Source organism: Maudiozyma barnettii (genome assembly GCF_903064755.1).
Source record: "Maudiozyma barnettii strain CLIB 1767 genome assembly, contig: KABA2_01, whole genome shotgun sequence".
NCBI lineage: Eukaryota > Fungi > Ascomycota > Saccharomycetes > Saccharomycetales > Saccharomycetaceae > Maudiozyma > Maudiozyma barnettii.
In genome coordinates this window covers 142,393-155,774 of record NW_024545238.1, presented here as the reverse complement: position 1 = coordinate 155,774, position 13,382 = coordinate 142,393, and the positions used below count along the sequence as shown (strand labels likewise).

At 35.1% G+C, this 13,382-nt stretch overlaps 8 protein-coding genes across 8 annotated transcripts; 4 read left to right on the top strand and 4 right to left on the bottom strand.

The window, feature by feature from the left end:
• Positions 1-665: 665 nt before the first annotated feature.
• Positions 666-1,670, top strand: KABA2_01S01562 (uncharacterized protein; the record flags this gene model as incomplete). Its single annotated transcript, XM_041548011.1, has 1 exon — positions 666-1,670. The coding sequence occupies one exon, from the start codon at positions 666-668 to the stop codon at positions 1,668-1,670; it is 1,005 nt and encodes a 334-aa protein (XP_041403945.1).
• A 552-nt stretch (positions 1,671-2,222) lies between these two features.
• On the top strand, positions 2,223-3,206 carry TWF1 (Twf1p; the record flags this gene model as incomplete). Its single annotated transcript, XM_041548010.1, has 1 exon — positions 2,223-3,206. The coding sequence occupies one exon, from the start codon at positions 2,223-2,225 to the stop codon at positions 3,204-3,206; it is 984 nt and encodes a 327-aa protein (XP_041403944.1).
• A 138-nt stretch (positions 3,207-3,344) lies between these two features.
• On the bottom strand, positions 3,345-3,977 carry SLX9 (Slx9p; the record flags this gene model as incomplete). Its single annotated transcript, XM_041548009.1, has 1 exon — positions 3,345-3,977. The coding sequence occupies one exon, from the start codon at positions 3,975-3,977 to the stop codon at positions 3,345-3,347; it is 633 nt and encodes a 210-aa protein (XP_041403943.1).
• Positions 3,978-4,552: 575 nt separating this feature from the next.
• Positions 4,553-5,074, top strand: TOM20 (Tom20p; the record flags this gene model as incomplete). The annotated part of the gene is made up of 1 exon (XM_041548008.1): positions 4,553-5,074. The coding sequence occupies one exon, from the start codon at positions 4,553-4,555 to the stop codon at positions 5,072-5,074; it is 522 nt and encodes a 173-aa protein (XP_041403942.1).
• Positions 5,075-5,380: 306 nt separating this feature from the next.
• Positions 5,381-7,255, bottom strand: GCD2 (translation initiation factor eIF2B subunit delta; the record flags this gene model as incomplete). Its single annotated transcript, XM_041548007.1, has 1 exon — positions 5,381-7,255. One exon carries the CDS (start codon positions 7,253-7,255, stop codon positions 5,381-5,383), a length of 1,875 nt encoding a protein of 624 aa, XP_041403941.1.
• A 469-nt stretch (positions 7,256-7,724) lies between these two features.
• Positions 7,725-8,717, bottom strand: MRP13 (mitochondrial 37S ribosomal protein YmS-A; the record flags this gene model as incomplete). The annotated part of the gene is made up of 1 exon (XM_041548006.1): positions 7,725-8,717. The coding sequence occupies one exon, from the start codon at positions 8,715-8,717 to the stop codon at positions 7,725-7,727; it is 993 nt and encodes a 330-aa protein (XP_041403940.1).
• A 446-nt stretch (positions 8,718-9,163) lies between these two features.
• On the bottom strand, positions 9,164-10,195 carry PIL1 (lipid-binding protein PIL1; the record flags this gene model as incomplete). The annotated part of the gene is made up of 1 exon (XM_041548005.1): positions 9,164-10,195. One exon carries the CDS (start codon positions 10,193-10,195, stop codon positions 9,164-9,166), a length of 1,032 nt encoding a protein of 343 aa, XP_041403939.1.
• An 815-nt stretch (positions 10,196-11,010) lies between these two features.
• NNF2 (Nnf2p) lies at positions 11,011-13,374 on the top strand (the record flags this gene model as incomplete). Its single annotated transcript, XM_041548004.1, has 1 exon — positions 11,011-13,374. The coding sequence occupies one exon, from the start codon at positions 11,011-11,013 to the stop codon at positions 13,372-13,374; it is 2,364 nt and encodes a 787-aa protein (XP_041403938.1).
• Between the last annotated feature and the right edge of the window lie 8 nt (positions 13,375-13,382).

Genomic DNA, 13,382 nt, shown 5'->3' with positions numbered 1-13,382 from the left:
AAAAAAAAAAAAAAAAAGAATTTTTTGAGGGCGACCAAAACAGAGCTTGAGGACAGAGAAACTGCCTGACAGAATGTGGCGATGGGCAGAGCACTGCACCGCAGGGCATCGGCTTATTGCATATCTCGTTGCTTACTACAGCCAAACTACTTACATAATTTATTGTGCATTATGAAAGACCAGAAAGAGAACTGAAAAACTGAAAAATTTGGAAATTCTGTGAAGAGCAGAGCAAAATAAGAAGGGTTATTGCAGTTGGATATTACCATTTGTTTTTTTCTGGGAGAAGAAGGATGTTCATTTTTACGATCCATGGATACAGTCTTATATAATATAATCGATAAAATAGACATTACCTTTCTTTTTAATATTTCTGTTCATTATTCTTTTCCTTTTTATTTAATATTTTTGGTTTAACCCTCTTTCGATACATTTATATATTAAGAAAATATTTGTTCAAATTAGGTGCTCGATTTGCTTTAAACAGTGATTCAGAATAATAACTTAGTTGCTAGATTGATCTTACCCCGGAGGTCTAAAATTTCAATCGAATTGGTATTATATAAACTATCTTTATTTTTAGTGTTAGTTTTCAATATCTTACATAATTTTCTCACCTTCGAAATACCTAATCAAAAAACATCAATATTCATAAACAATAGAAAATGAGTGGTGTAGCAAGTAAATCAAGAAATGGTCATAGTTCGAATTCGACTAGTTTTAAGTTATCGAACAACATTATTACAAAGGATGATATTACCCCTCTGTCTAAATCTAAATTAAAGAGTAAATCTAAGACCAAAACTCACATTGGTAACACTGCTACTGATTCTAGTAAAAATATCAACACAAATAAAGAAGAAAAAGAAGCTGAAATCGTAGATAGTATTCCAACCGATATGAAACCTATGTATTCTTCAGATCATAGTGTTTCCGATGATAATGATAATGATGACGACAGTTTATTTTCTCCTTTGTCTTCGCAGTTACAAGATGATAACGATTACTCGTATTATAGTGATGATATGGAAAATTTAAAGAAATTTCAATTACATACACCAAATTTCGTTAGTACTTCTAGCGTTTCTAAGAATGACAAATATAAATATAATCCATCAAACTCTTTATTACAAGAACGTCTGAATAGTTTTGATTTTGATGAGCATTCCTTGCCAGAATTATCTAACGAAAATAATAGTCATGATGATTTTTGGAAAGAAGTGACCTCTACAAATGAGGAAGCCATATCTTTACCCGAGGATGCTAACCATCATCATTACACAACAACCCAAGAAAATGGCTCAGTTGACTCTCATCAGGATGAAATTGTCTCAGTAGAAGATTTCATCTCAGACGATTTAGCTGCAACAAACAACAATAATAACAACAACAACAACAACAATAGTGGTAGTGCGCCTGAGTGGAACGAAAATTTGTTTCAAGATTCCAAACAGAGAGTTAAACTTCTTTGTTACAGAGATGCAGATGGTAAATTAGCATTGAAGACAAGAAATGTACCAGTAGCCAAGAGAAATTTCACAAATGCAGTCGGTTTGGTACGTAAGAGAAAGAATAAGCATAGAAAATTGTTGAAAAAAGCTATTAGAAGAAAAAGTGGTGTTGCTCAAATGATTTCTACTGATGTAGGTATTAGTGAATTAATGTTGTAAAATAACAATAAAAACACTCACAGAGTTCATAGTTACACCAATCTTTAACTCTCACTCTCTCTCTTGCATTTTCTTCAATTCGCTTCAACTCTCATTTTATTTCAGGTTTGGTCTGGTCTTACATGGTATTTCATTTTTCATTTTTTATTTATTTCATTATTTATTACTTAGGTTTATTTTTCATTCATTCATAACTTTAAAGTTACATAACACTTTCATATAAATATATAATCTAAACTATTTCCCTCATATTTTACTCTCCTAATAGTTATTATACAACTTCTTTCCTAACACTGAATGTCAATATTAAGGGCAAATTGCAGATTGAATAACGCTTCATTTTCTCGAAACTTAGTATTTTTCACTCCTTTACCTAATCAGTTTACAGCTGCAGAAAGGTAAAAAACAAAATTAAAGCTACAGAACAAAAAAAGGAGTTGACATAAATTATGTAGCTTCAATAAAAAAAGTAATAAGAATTAATTCATTAGTCAAGCATAAGACATCACATCACAACTCAACCCACCACCCCAACAACAACATCAAACACAAATGTCTAACCAATCTGGTATTTGTGCGAATGAGGAGTTACTGAATGTAATTCGTAGCACACCAAATAATGGTTTACTTATCATTGCAGCCAAAATCTCATCAGATTCTACTGCAGTGGAATTTAAAGAGAAATTCGACACTACAAATGATTTATTAGAAAGTCTAGATTCCGATCCATCATATATTCTAATTAAAGATTCTAAAAAAAATCCAGAAGTTTATGATTTCATTTCTTTTGTTCCAGATCCTGCTCCTGTTAGAGCTAAAATGATTTACGCCTCGACAAAGAATACTCTTCTAAGACAGATCGGGTCTAATGTCATCAATAGCCAAATGATGTTTTCGGAACCTCAAGAAATAACTGATTTTGTCAATTCTTCAACAACAACTTCTTCTCAATCAACTTTGTTGAGTGAATCAGAAAAAATTGGTATTCAAATCAATGAGGAACAACGTAATATGAGAGCATTACAAGGTCATCAACTAGTTTCTCAAAATAATGGAACTCCGAACTCTTTAACTTTTGAGGTTAACAGTAGTGCAGGGTCTATTAAATCTCTATTGGAGTCCAACAATGTAATCACATTCAAAATCAATATGGATAACGAAAAAGTTGAAGTTACATCTCAAACAAACATTACAAGCTCGGATGCTATATCTTTAACAAGTGAACATCCAAGTTATACCATCTTTAAAAATGGGGAATTGTACTATTTTATATATAGTTGTCCATCAGGTAGTAAAGTAAAAGAACGTATGTTGTATGCGTCAAACAAACAAGGGTTTATCAACCATCTAAAGGATAACGAAGGCATTTCATTTACCAAAATATTGGAGATTGGTGATGCTGACGAATTAGAAAAATCTTTGATGTCAAGTTCTACTGAAGCAGAATTAAAACAAAAGGAGGAATCATCTAAGTCAGATAATAATACACAAAGATTCAATAGACCAAAGGGTCCAACCAGAAGAAAGAGAATTTAAAAATAATAATCCCAATATATATAGATATATAGATATATTGATAATGCCATACTTCAATAAATTTATGATACCAGATACTTTTAACATATATACACACACATAGATATGTGCATACACCTTTCCCTTTGTAGATTATCTCTACTCCTTTTGCATCTTAATAATATCTCTAAGGGCGCTAAAGGAATTTTGTTTAAATACTTGGTTTGTTATAACCTCATTGAACCTCTTTCTTTCTTTAGAAGCTAACAATTTTGCACCTTTTTTATTCCTAATATTTGGCTCATTCTTCCTTTTCTTTATAGAACCAGGTTCCACACGTTTAACTATTTTGGTGACTTGAATTCTTGCTGGTGGGTTTACTACAGATGGAGAGAATGGATTTTGATCAATATTAATATTATCAGTTGTAACATTCATATCTACATTTTCTCTTGTAAACTCGCCCAAATCATCTTCTTTTTGCAAAGATGTCAAAAGATCATCTAGTCTTGGTTTTAAATTATCTCTTATCTTTCTTTTCCTACGTCTAACCGATGACTTAGATATTCCATCAAATTCAGCGTTCAAACTCCCCGAATTATTTTTAATCTTACTCAAGAAATCATTTTGCTTGTTATTAAGTTTCTCCTTTTTGGTTTCTTTAAATTGATGAAGGTAAGCCTTTGGATCTTCTGTGAATTCTGTCACAGTTTTTACTTCATCAACCTTTGAAGTGTTTCCGAGTCTAGTAGCAGCCTTATTTCTCAAGGTATTTCTTTTTTTTGCAGCCATATTTTCAAAACCAAATAAATAGTATTAACTCTCAAATTCCCTTCCTTAACGAACGTCTACACCTTCTCTATCTGCATGAATCATCTTTATCTCACCCATTCCAGCTGTCTTATCCTCTTCGGATAACCCATTTTGAGTAAACTCATCGCTTCTTTCATTACCTCTATTCAAAATTTTTCATTCGGTTCTATTAGTGATCTATGCCTTCCAAAACCCTACTATGGAACCCTATACATTTCATTCAACCAAATTTCCAGTTTTGCCGGTTTCGGTCGATGACTGTTTTTCTTCTTCCTTCTGGTAACTTTCCTTCTTCGAAGAAAAACTGGGAAAGAGTTTATATCAAACATTATTTCTCAATGCGGTGGAAAAAGCAATATATAAACTATGGAAACTTTTATTTCTTGATTCAACCTAGGTAGATAGGCACATTGTTAAACTCTAGATTAGGAAATAAAGTTCTCTCTCTTATATTGCTTCTGATATAATAACTGAAGTATCATATATTGTTAGTTAACATTTGAGACATCATCACTTGGCATTCAATTAAGAACTAAAGAATATTAGAAAAAAATATGTCAGTGTCTCGTGTATTTACCATTACGGCTGTGCTTGCTACTGTTTCCACAGTGGGATATGCTCTATACTTTGATTACCAAAGAAGAAACAATCCTGAATTTAGACATAATGTGAAAAAGAGCATTAGAAAACAAGAAAAGTTAATGAAGTTAGAAGAACAAAATGTTCAAGTAGCTAGAGTACAAGCCGCTGCCAAGTTTCTAGAGACTGAACTGGAGAAGGACCCTATTCCAACCGATGATGAAGGTAAACAATTAGCATTCAATATTAATATTGAAGAAGGTGATCAGCTTGCAGCTAAACCAGGTAACGAATTAGAAGCGGCATCCAAATTTTATAAAGCTTTGACCGTTTATCCTAACCCTGCAGATCTGCTAGGTATTTATTCCAAGAGTCTTCCAGAATTGATTTATGAAAATTTGGTTTTAATGATTGCGGCTATCCCTCCAGCTAACATTTCTACATTTTTGGATGATAATGATTCAGTCAAGAAAGAAATTAATCAAGATCTTGACTAAATCTTCTATCATCAGCTTTCAAAATTCCTAAATACCATTATACAGGAACTGGAAATAATAACATATAAATGTAGACTAAGTATATCAGCGTTTTCCAACAAATTTCCAACAATTAATGACTCTTTTTAATAGATTTCGTACATACACATACACATGTATATATAATGATAGATATCCAATACCTTTACTTAATTTAATTAAATAGGTGAATTCAAGGCAAAATTCCTTACCTCTTTTCTACTTATTAATATATGTTTTCAATATATTTATTATTTCTTGATGGTATATAATTATACACGTGCTTATCTATGCTGAACCTTTATATTCTCTCAAAATTACAGGAACAGATGATGGGGGTAGTGCACCAAATTCTGTAATCACTTTCTTGATGTATTCTGGTGGTGTCAAATCGTATAAGATATTGACAATGTTCAAAGACGACAATTTTTGCCAGTCGTCTAATACATTTTCCGATTGTTCAGAGTTCAACTCTTTACCATTAGCTTCATCAGATTTGTTGCGCTCATCTTTGGTATTTTTATTGTTTTGTTGCTGCTGTTGCTGTTTGTTACCCTTTGGCGCGTTTTCCTTTGCTATTCTAACATTATTTTCGTGACGTTCCTTAACGAATTGTTTCAACAATATACCTTTATTACTACGTCTTTCCATTGGACTCTCATAATCGATAGGTACCAAATCATTTGGATCAGCCAATTCATTATACGTTACACTATCCAATTGTACTCTTTGGGAAAATTTCAAACTTTCACAACAGACCAAAACAGGAATATTTCTTCTTTTAGCACTCATAGCAATCATAGCTGTACCGGCTCTAGAGTATAAGAACCCATTAGATAGGATAGAATGTGCTCCTAAAAAGACATAATCAACACCCATATTGAAAACGGTATCCAAACTGGTAATCAAGGTATAAATAACTTTAACACCATTTTCTCTTAAAACAGTGGCCATTTTTTTACCTTCAAATAATGGTCTAGAGTCAACTACAATAACTTCTAAATCTTTCTTTAGAACATTTGTGTTATGTAATATTAATTCAGTTAGAACCTTAGAGGAACCAAACGTAACAATTGTAGAACGGTCTTCTATTTGGTTCGATGCATTTTCTATAATTAATTGATCGGCTAATTCGATTTTTTCCTTAGCGAACAGACCAATCTTTTCACATAGATCCAATTTGGCTTCGTTGTCTGGAGTGGATGGATCTATATGAGAGATTTCTTGTTTTAGCCATCTAATTGCATTACCCATAGTGACACTCAATGGTCTAGCCCTCTTTAACAGATCGATTTGGTGGGACAGGTAATTAGTTAGATTACGGGATAAAGTAGTACCCTTTGGAGTTTTGTAATCCTGAATAACAATTTGGAATGCTTCCAGCATGGCAATGCAACGTGGAATAGAGCCCACAATTTTATAAATAGCTAGATTAAACGTCAATGAAGAGATCACAGGATGAATAAAGTCCTTATTTATCAATAATTCCTTAATATTTGATACTAATTCAGGAGTTTCTAAGGATTTTTTTAAAGCATGAGGAATAATAGATGACACACCTGGGACAACATTAACTTCATTGCTTTCCAAAGATATACTAGCTAATGACTTGGCTAAATCAACGTTATTGCTCACAGTACTATCCGAACTATCAGCAGGTTGATTAATTGTATCAGGAACCGATGAGATATTGTTAGCAAGATTGGATGTTGTATAGACTTTAGCACCAGACAATGCACTTGCCACAACGGGTACCATAAGACCAGCTGCAGTGATTCTTGCGGCTCTTGGAGAATTCAAAGCACTACCGATGGCTAAAAGTGTAGCTCTTCTTTCTTCAGTAGTCTCGAGATGACTAAATAGAGACGTTTTCTTCACATTCTTATTATTTAACAACTTTTGTTGTTGTTGTTCCTTCTTTTTCAATTCTTGTTGTTGTTTCTCTCTCTGATGTTGTTTCTTGTCACGTTTAGCCTGGGCTTGAGATTGTTGTTGTTCTACAGAGATACCACTTGCTTGTTTCTTAGCAGATCTTTTAGCAGCTTTCTCTTGTCTCTTCAATTCTTTCAATTCTTTATTAGTTAATTTCTTTTCATCTCCACCAGCTGGGGTTTGTGGCACCTTTTCAATGCTTGGTTTAGTTTCTGCAACAGGTTCGCTCATTATCGATATATTGCTTTGTTTTAATGTATAATTCAAGAAGTCTGCTGATTTTCTACCTCTTATAGGGTCACAAGTTAAAGTATACGACTAATAGTAAAATGCGACACCTTATCTTGTTTGAAATATCGAAGATGTAAATAGTCAGTGAGTGTATCTGAGAGATGTCATTACCTAATAGATGATCGATTGATGAGTCTACTGCCAATTGGCGAGATGCAAAGATTTTTCAGTTTTCGAAATTTTAACAAAATAAAAAAAGAATTGAAAAAACCCGTTTGGAAATTGGATGTGAGGGTAAGAAAATAGAAGGTCTTCTGGCGTTAGTGTGAATAGATGATGGGAATAATTATAAAAGACAATCAGATATACAGGAACGAATGTATATATTGTTAATGTGAGGTCATAACATGAGGTCAGTGATGTCTGACGTGCATACTTTATATATTTACAAGGGTATATATGTGCGGCTTCATTCTTTGGCAACGGTTGAGTTGTCAGTTTCTTGTTGTGATTCTACTGGCTTTTTAGCGTTTCTTGCCGCACGTTCTTCTTTCTTAACAGTCCAGATCTTCTTCATTGACACAACATAGTCATCATATATATCATTAGTGTTACCGGCTTTACTGTTTAGAGATTTGTAATCGTTGACAAATCTGGCGATTTCTGCGTCTTGTTCAGGGAAAAACTGTAGAATAGTTCTACAGATCATGTATAATGATTCATTAGTAGTTAAGAATTTCTGTTGAGTTTCTTCTGTAATTCCATCTCTAGAAGGTAAATTGATTTTCACTTCATTCAAACCTTTAATTAAATCTTGTGATTCGAAACCTTGTTGTTTAGCGTAACAATTAACCAATAATGATGTCAACCCTAAAGTTTGTTCTTTATTAACAGTATTTGACCACATTTGTTGAACTTTCTTACGTGCAATAGTTGGATCATCGAATTCCAATATAGACCCCCTCTGTAAAGAACACATTAATAATGTATTAAAGAAATGATCAACATCGTATATATTTGAATTTTGAGCTTGAATGAAACGAGGTCTTTGAGTATATAAATAACCCACCATTCTTGTGTAGTCCCCAATAACGTAACATGATTGGATCAACATTGTTTGTAAATGTTGAGCTGAAAAATATTGGTATATTTCTTTCTTTCTAGTGGTCAATTTCATCCAAGGTTTCAACCATTCAAAGAATTCATTGGAGCCATTGGGGATAGACTTCACATAATCAACTAGGGTTTGTTTTGACACGGATGCAATAGGATTTTTTGGCTTCATTGGCAATTTGGTCTCGGGGTCCTGCAGGTCCATTGCCAGCAGTGTGTTCGCATTACGTTGACGATATATCAGAGGTCTCAAGGCCACTGGGGTCTTGAAATAAGTAAAGTAATTGTCGATTTGCTGTCTTGCAGCCTGATTACTGTTGAGACGTCTAAATACACGGGATGTCGACATAGTGGTTGTGCAGTTGGAAAAAGTGGGACAGGCAGTTTGTAGTGAATAAGATTACTGTGAAATGCAAACGTGAGAGGAGGACACTTCTACTAAATTTACAACTATAGTTTCTTTATATGTAGGGTTATATATTTGGACCAAGCCAAGGGCGGAACTTTAAGAAAAAACAATCCCAGAAGAGAGAGAACTTCGAACGTGAAGCTCGTGTAACATGATGGAATGCTAATATTTTAAAAGGAATAAAAAGTTTTAAAAGATATTACTTAATGATACAAACGGATATAGAAATAAAAAATAATTGTAATAAGATGAAAAGTTCGTTGAGAAGTGATGTTGGAGAGAGTTAATCAACCCAGAATGGGAGAAAACCCTTCATGTAAAAAAAAAAATAAAGCTACGTAAAAAAAAGAAGTTTTAAAGGGAGACAAACTAATATCTGTATGTGACTAAGCGACAGTAGCTGGTTCTTCTTCTTCAACTGGTTCTTCTTCAACCGGCTCTTCTTCATCAACTGGCTCTTCTTCAACCGGCTCTTCCTCCTCTTCTTCTTCTTCGACCTGTTCTTCATCATCAGTCCATCTTTCTTCTTCATCCTGATCATGTTGGGCGACTTCTTGGTCAGAATCGTCAGTTTCGTAGTCCTCATAATCCTGTTTGAAACTCAAAGTAGGTTTCACTTGAGCAGAATCCAAGGTCCATTCATTCAAAGCAGATTCACAATCGATAATAATTTGTTTTGAAGCTTCATAACCGTCATAAGCAGGTCTAGTTTCACCGGGTGTCACAGGGGCATCATCCAATAATTCTAGTAATGCTTTCCCGTACCCTGCAATCAAAGCGATTTTTTCTGAATGTTCAATGATTGAGTCGAATTGATAGTTGAAAGCGGCTCTCAATTTCGATCTAGTAATATTTGACAATTGAGCTTCTGCTACTAAAGATTCTGCCTCGGCTCTGACCAATTCTTGTTCTAACACTTCAATCTTTGGAGAAGAAGGGTCTTTATACTTCAAATAGGCGATTTTGTCAGTGATCTTGTCCTTACGGTCTCTGGAAGGCTGAACAGAGCCTTCGATATCTCTAACCGACTTCAAAGTGAGTCTGTATTGATCGTACCTGTCGATGAATTGGTCGTCCAGTTCACTAACTTCATAGATCAGGACCCCCAGCTTGTCAGTAATATCGGAGACATCGTCGTCGTTCTCCAGACCCCAGACGGACAATTGCTTAGCGGCCTCACGTCTCTCATTAGCAGTGACTTCCATGGAACGCAGGACGTTCTTTTCGATCTTGACCAATTGCGACAGTTTCCTGGCCAGCTCTGGCCCGAACGCACCTGCTGCATTACGACGGAACGTATAAGCGAGACCACCTTTCCCAAAGAATCTCCCTTTGGTGGAGGATGGAGGAGGAGGAGGGTTTTGTAATTGCGACGCCGTTGGTGCTCTTGAGTTTCTCAAAGAGTAAGTTCTGTGCATCGTGTGTGTGTATGTGTGTGTGTGTGTTTGTTTACTTGTATATATTTACATAAATATTTATAAGATAGCAATAAATGGAAACAAATAGAAATATAATATTGGGAAAGAAACCGCCCCTTATATAATAAGACGAGGCAAAAGAAACGAGATTGCAATTGGCACGAACAGCAAAAAACAAAACAGCAACTGAGAGAGAGGGACGTTACCATTCTTCATCCTTTATCGCATTGCAACGTTCCCCTATATATATAGCAAAATACGACATAGCATCCAGTGCCAGTGCCGGTGCCAGTGGAGTGCCCTTCTTCTTCGTCCTCCCACGCCGCCGTTGCTCGTTACAACAACAGCAAAGCTTCTCCTCTCAGCGGTGCTGTGACCCGTGGGAAAACAGGGGGGGGGAGCGCAAGGGAGACGCGAAAAAGTGGAATGGCTGGGCAAAACGCAGTCTTGGGGGCAGTGGAACGGGCAGGGAATGCGAGGGGATATCGCGGTGCACGGCGCGAGGGGAGGGTCGTTCGGCACGGCGGGCGGTGTTGGCGGAGATTAGGCGCTGGCCGTAGACAGTGACGGGTGTGTGGGTGCCAGGGCTGTTTCGTTTCGGGAGCGAGCCGCTATCACGACGCACGGGGGATCGTTTATTGTTTTCTCTGTTTTTTTGGTTTGGCCTCGTCTTGTATGGGGGGTTTTCCATTACGGTTCAACATATAAGAGCAGAAATCGCCAACATTTGCAAGATATTACTATATGGAAGACATATTTTACAAGCAGTAGCACGACGTAGCACGACGTGGCAGGAAACAGTAAGCAGAGAGGACATGATAAGACAGGGACTGGGCAAAGTGCACCAGCTGAGAGATACGCTGGCTTTGTTTGCCGTGTTTTTAAGCTTTAATCATGCAGGCGTTCTATGTCTGTTAGCATGGTTTGTCCTAGCAACAACGTACAAACCACTGATGTCACAGTGCCTTATCAAACTAAGTCGTGGCAATGGACAGCAATTACTTAACAATGGGAATCATAACAAAGAAAATGAAGAGGACGGTAGCAGTACCCCTACTACTACTACTACTACTACTAATAATAACAATGGCGATACCGATAGAGACGAATTACAAAGAAAGAAACGAAATCGCAATGATAACGGTAATAATGGGAGTAGACCTATATTCAAACCAAGTCTGGATTGGCTAATTCTACTATTGGAATTCGTCTCTGCTCTATTGATCAGATCAAACAAGTTCACTCTATTATATTTTATGACACCTTTACAAAGTCTCGCGTTGGCGGTAATAGCTGCATCCGCAATTAATTCGCCATCGATGGTGCCATTATACGCAGCATTATGCTCTGCGTCTCATGCTACTTTGACTCACATTACTCCGACCCATTGGAAAATTATGCTGCCGTTATCAAATATAGAGACTGCCAATACTAATGGAGTACTGTTTTGTTTAGCTTATCATATCGTATTTCGGCAATTCCTAGCAGCGGTATGGTTAAGTAATCCTTCGACCCCTACTCCAAATAATAACAACAACACCACCAGTATGGATCATGTGAACGTGAGTTTTTCAGACTCAGTGGTAACAAACGTACAATCCTTTTGTCAACCACCTCAAAATACTCAGGAAAAACCTTCTTTAACAACTAGTGCTCCTCCGGCAGCAGCAACTAATCAATTATACCAAATACACACCGAACTGCCTACGTCAACAGAGCCAAAAGCAGCACAGGACAACGGATATAATAATATAGATACGGAAGGAGATTACGATACAGAAACTACAGCGGCACATAACTTACAGACATTCGTAACATTACTATTCCGTAGAAAAAATGATAGATCCGCGGTAGTGGCCCCTCTATGGGCTCTCTGTATAACTTTGAAAGCATTGTTTATCCAAAGGTTTGGCGGAATGTTCAAAAGACATACGGTAGTCAATGATCAAGGTCCAAATTTTGATTCAAACTCAAAAATATCAACTTCAATGGATTTGATTGCACAGAATAAAACTGGAGATTTAAATCAATTGAATTTAGCCCCAACGTCAAGTGGTTCACGGGCTACTTTGGAAACAATATTCACCAACTCAAATGGTGGTTCTACTACCACCACCATTAATAGATCGATGAATAACGATTACAAAGTTTGTATCGTTGATATTGCAGCTCATGCATTGACATTTTTAATTGAAAATTTGATAGATGGTGAATTGATTGTCCTAGTGAATGGATTGATTTGGTCGGAAGTTTCATGCACATTGGTTATGGAACGTGTCGGTGACGAATATGTCGTGATTAGTGGTCTTGTTCCTGCTTGTTCGTATGATATTCAATTTGTTAATAGATTAAATCAAAAATATGATTGTTTGATTGCAGATTTAATGATTCGAACAAGCCAATTAAATAATAATGGAACCACAACTAACACTACAAATAACACTGACATTTCGAATAACTTTGAAGCATTGGACTATAGTTTCCCATCTTATTATCATAGAAAATTCTTATCTCCCTTATTGACTTTGAAACATTCTGTTTTGACAACTAATGCTAACTTATCAGATGAACGTAATAAGATTAAAAAGACAAGAAGAGAAATCAATAAAAAAATTAGTTCTCTAAGAACAGATATCGATCATTTAAAAGTGAAATTAAAACAAACTACTATGACAGATAATAAACATTCAAATAAAATAGATACTTTGAAAGCACAATTACAACAAAATGAAAATAATTTAATTAATTTGGAACAAACTTTAACGGAATTAACTACAGAAGAAAATTCTTTACAAGATATTTATTTAGCTCAAAAGGATCATCATTTAAAGAAAGAATTGGAATTTGATAAATTGAAAGAAAATCTGAACATCACTTTAACAGACGATAAAGACAAATTAAATAAATTAACCAATGATAAACTACAATTTGAAACTAAGCTAGATAAATTGATTACAAGGCATGATAAATTGCAAAAAGATTTAGATTCAAATAATGAATTTTTTAAAAATTTTAAAGATCAATTTATATCGAAGAGAGAAAAATCAAGATTAAAACGTAAAGATTTTAAAATTAGAGAAATTAATGATTTAGAATTGTCATTAAAGGCACTAGAACAAGATTTATCAAGATTGGAATATGAAAATGATAATATGAAAACTTTAATTACTCAATATTAATAAATTAT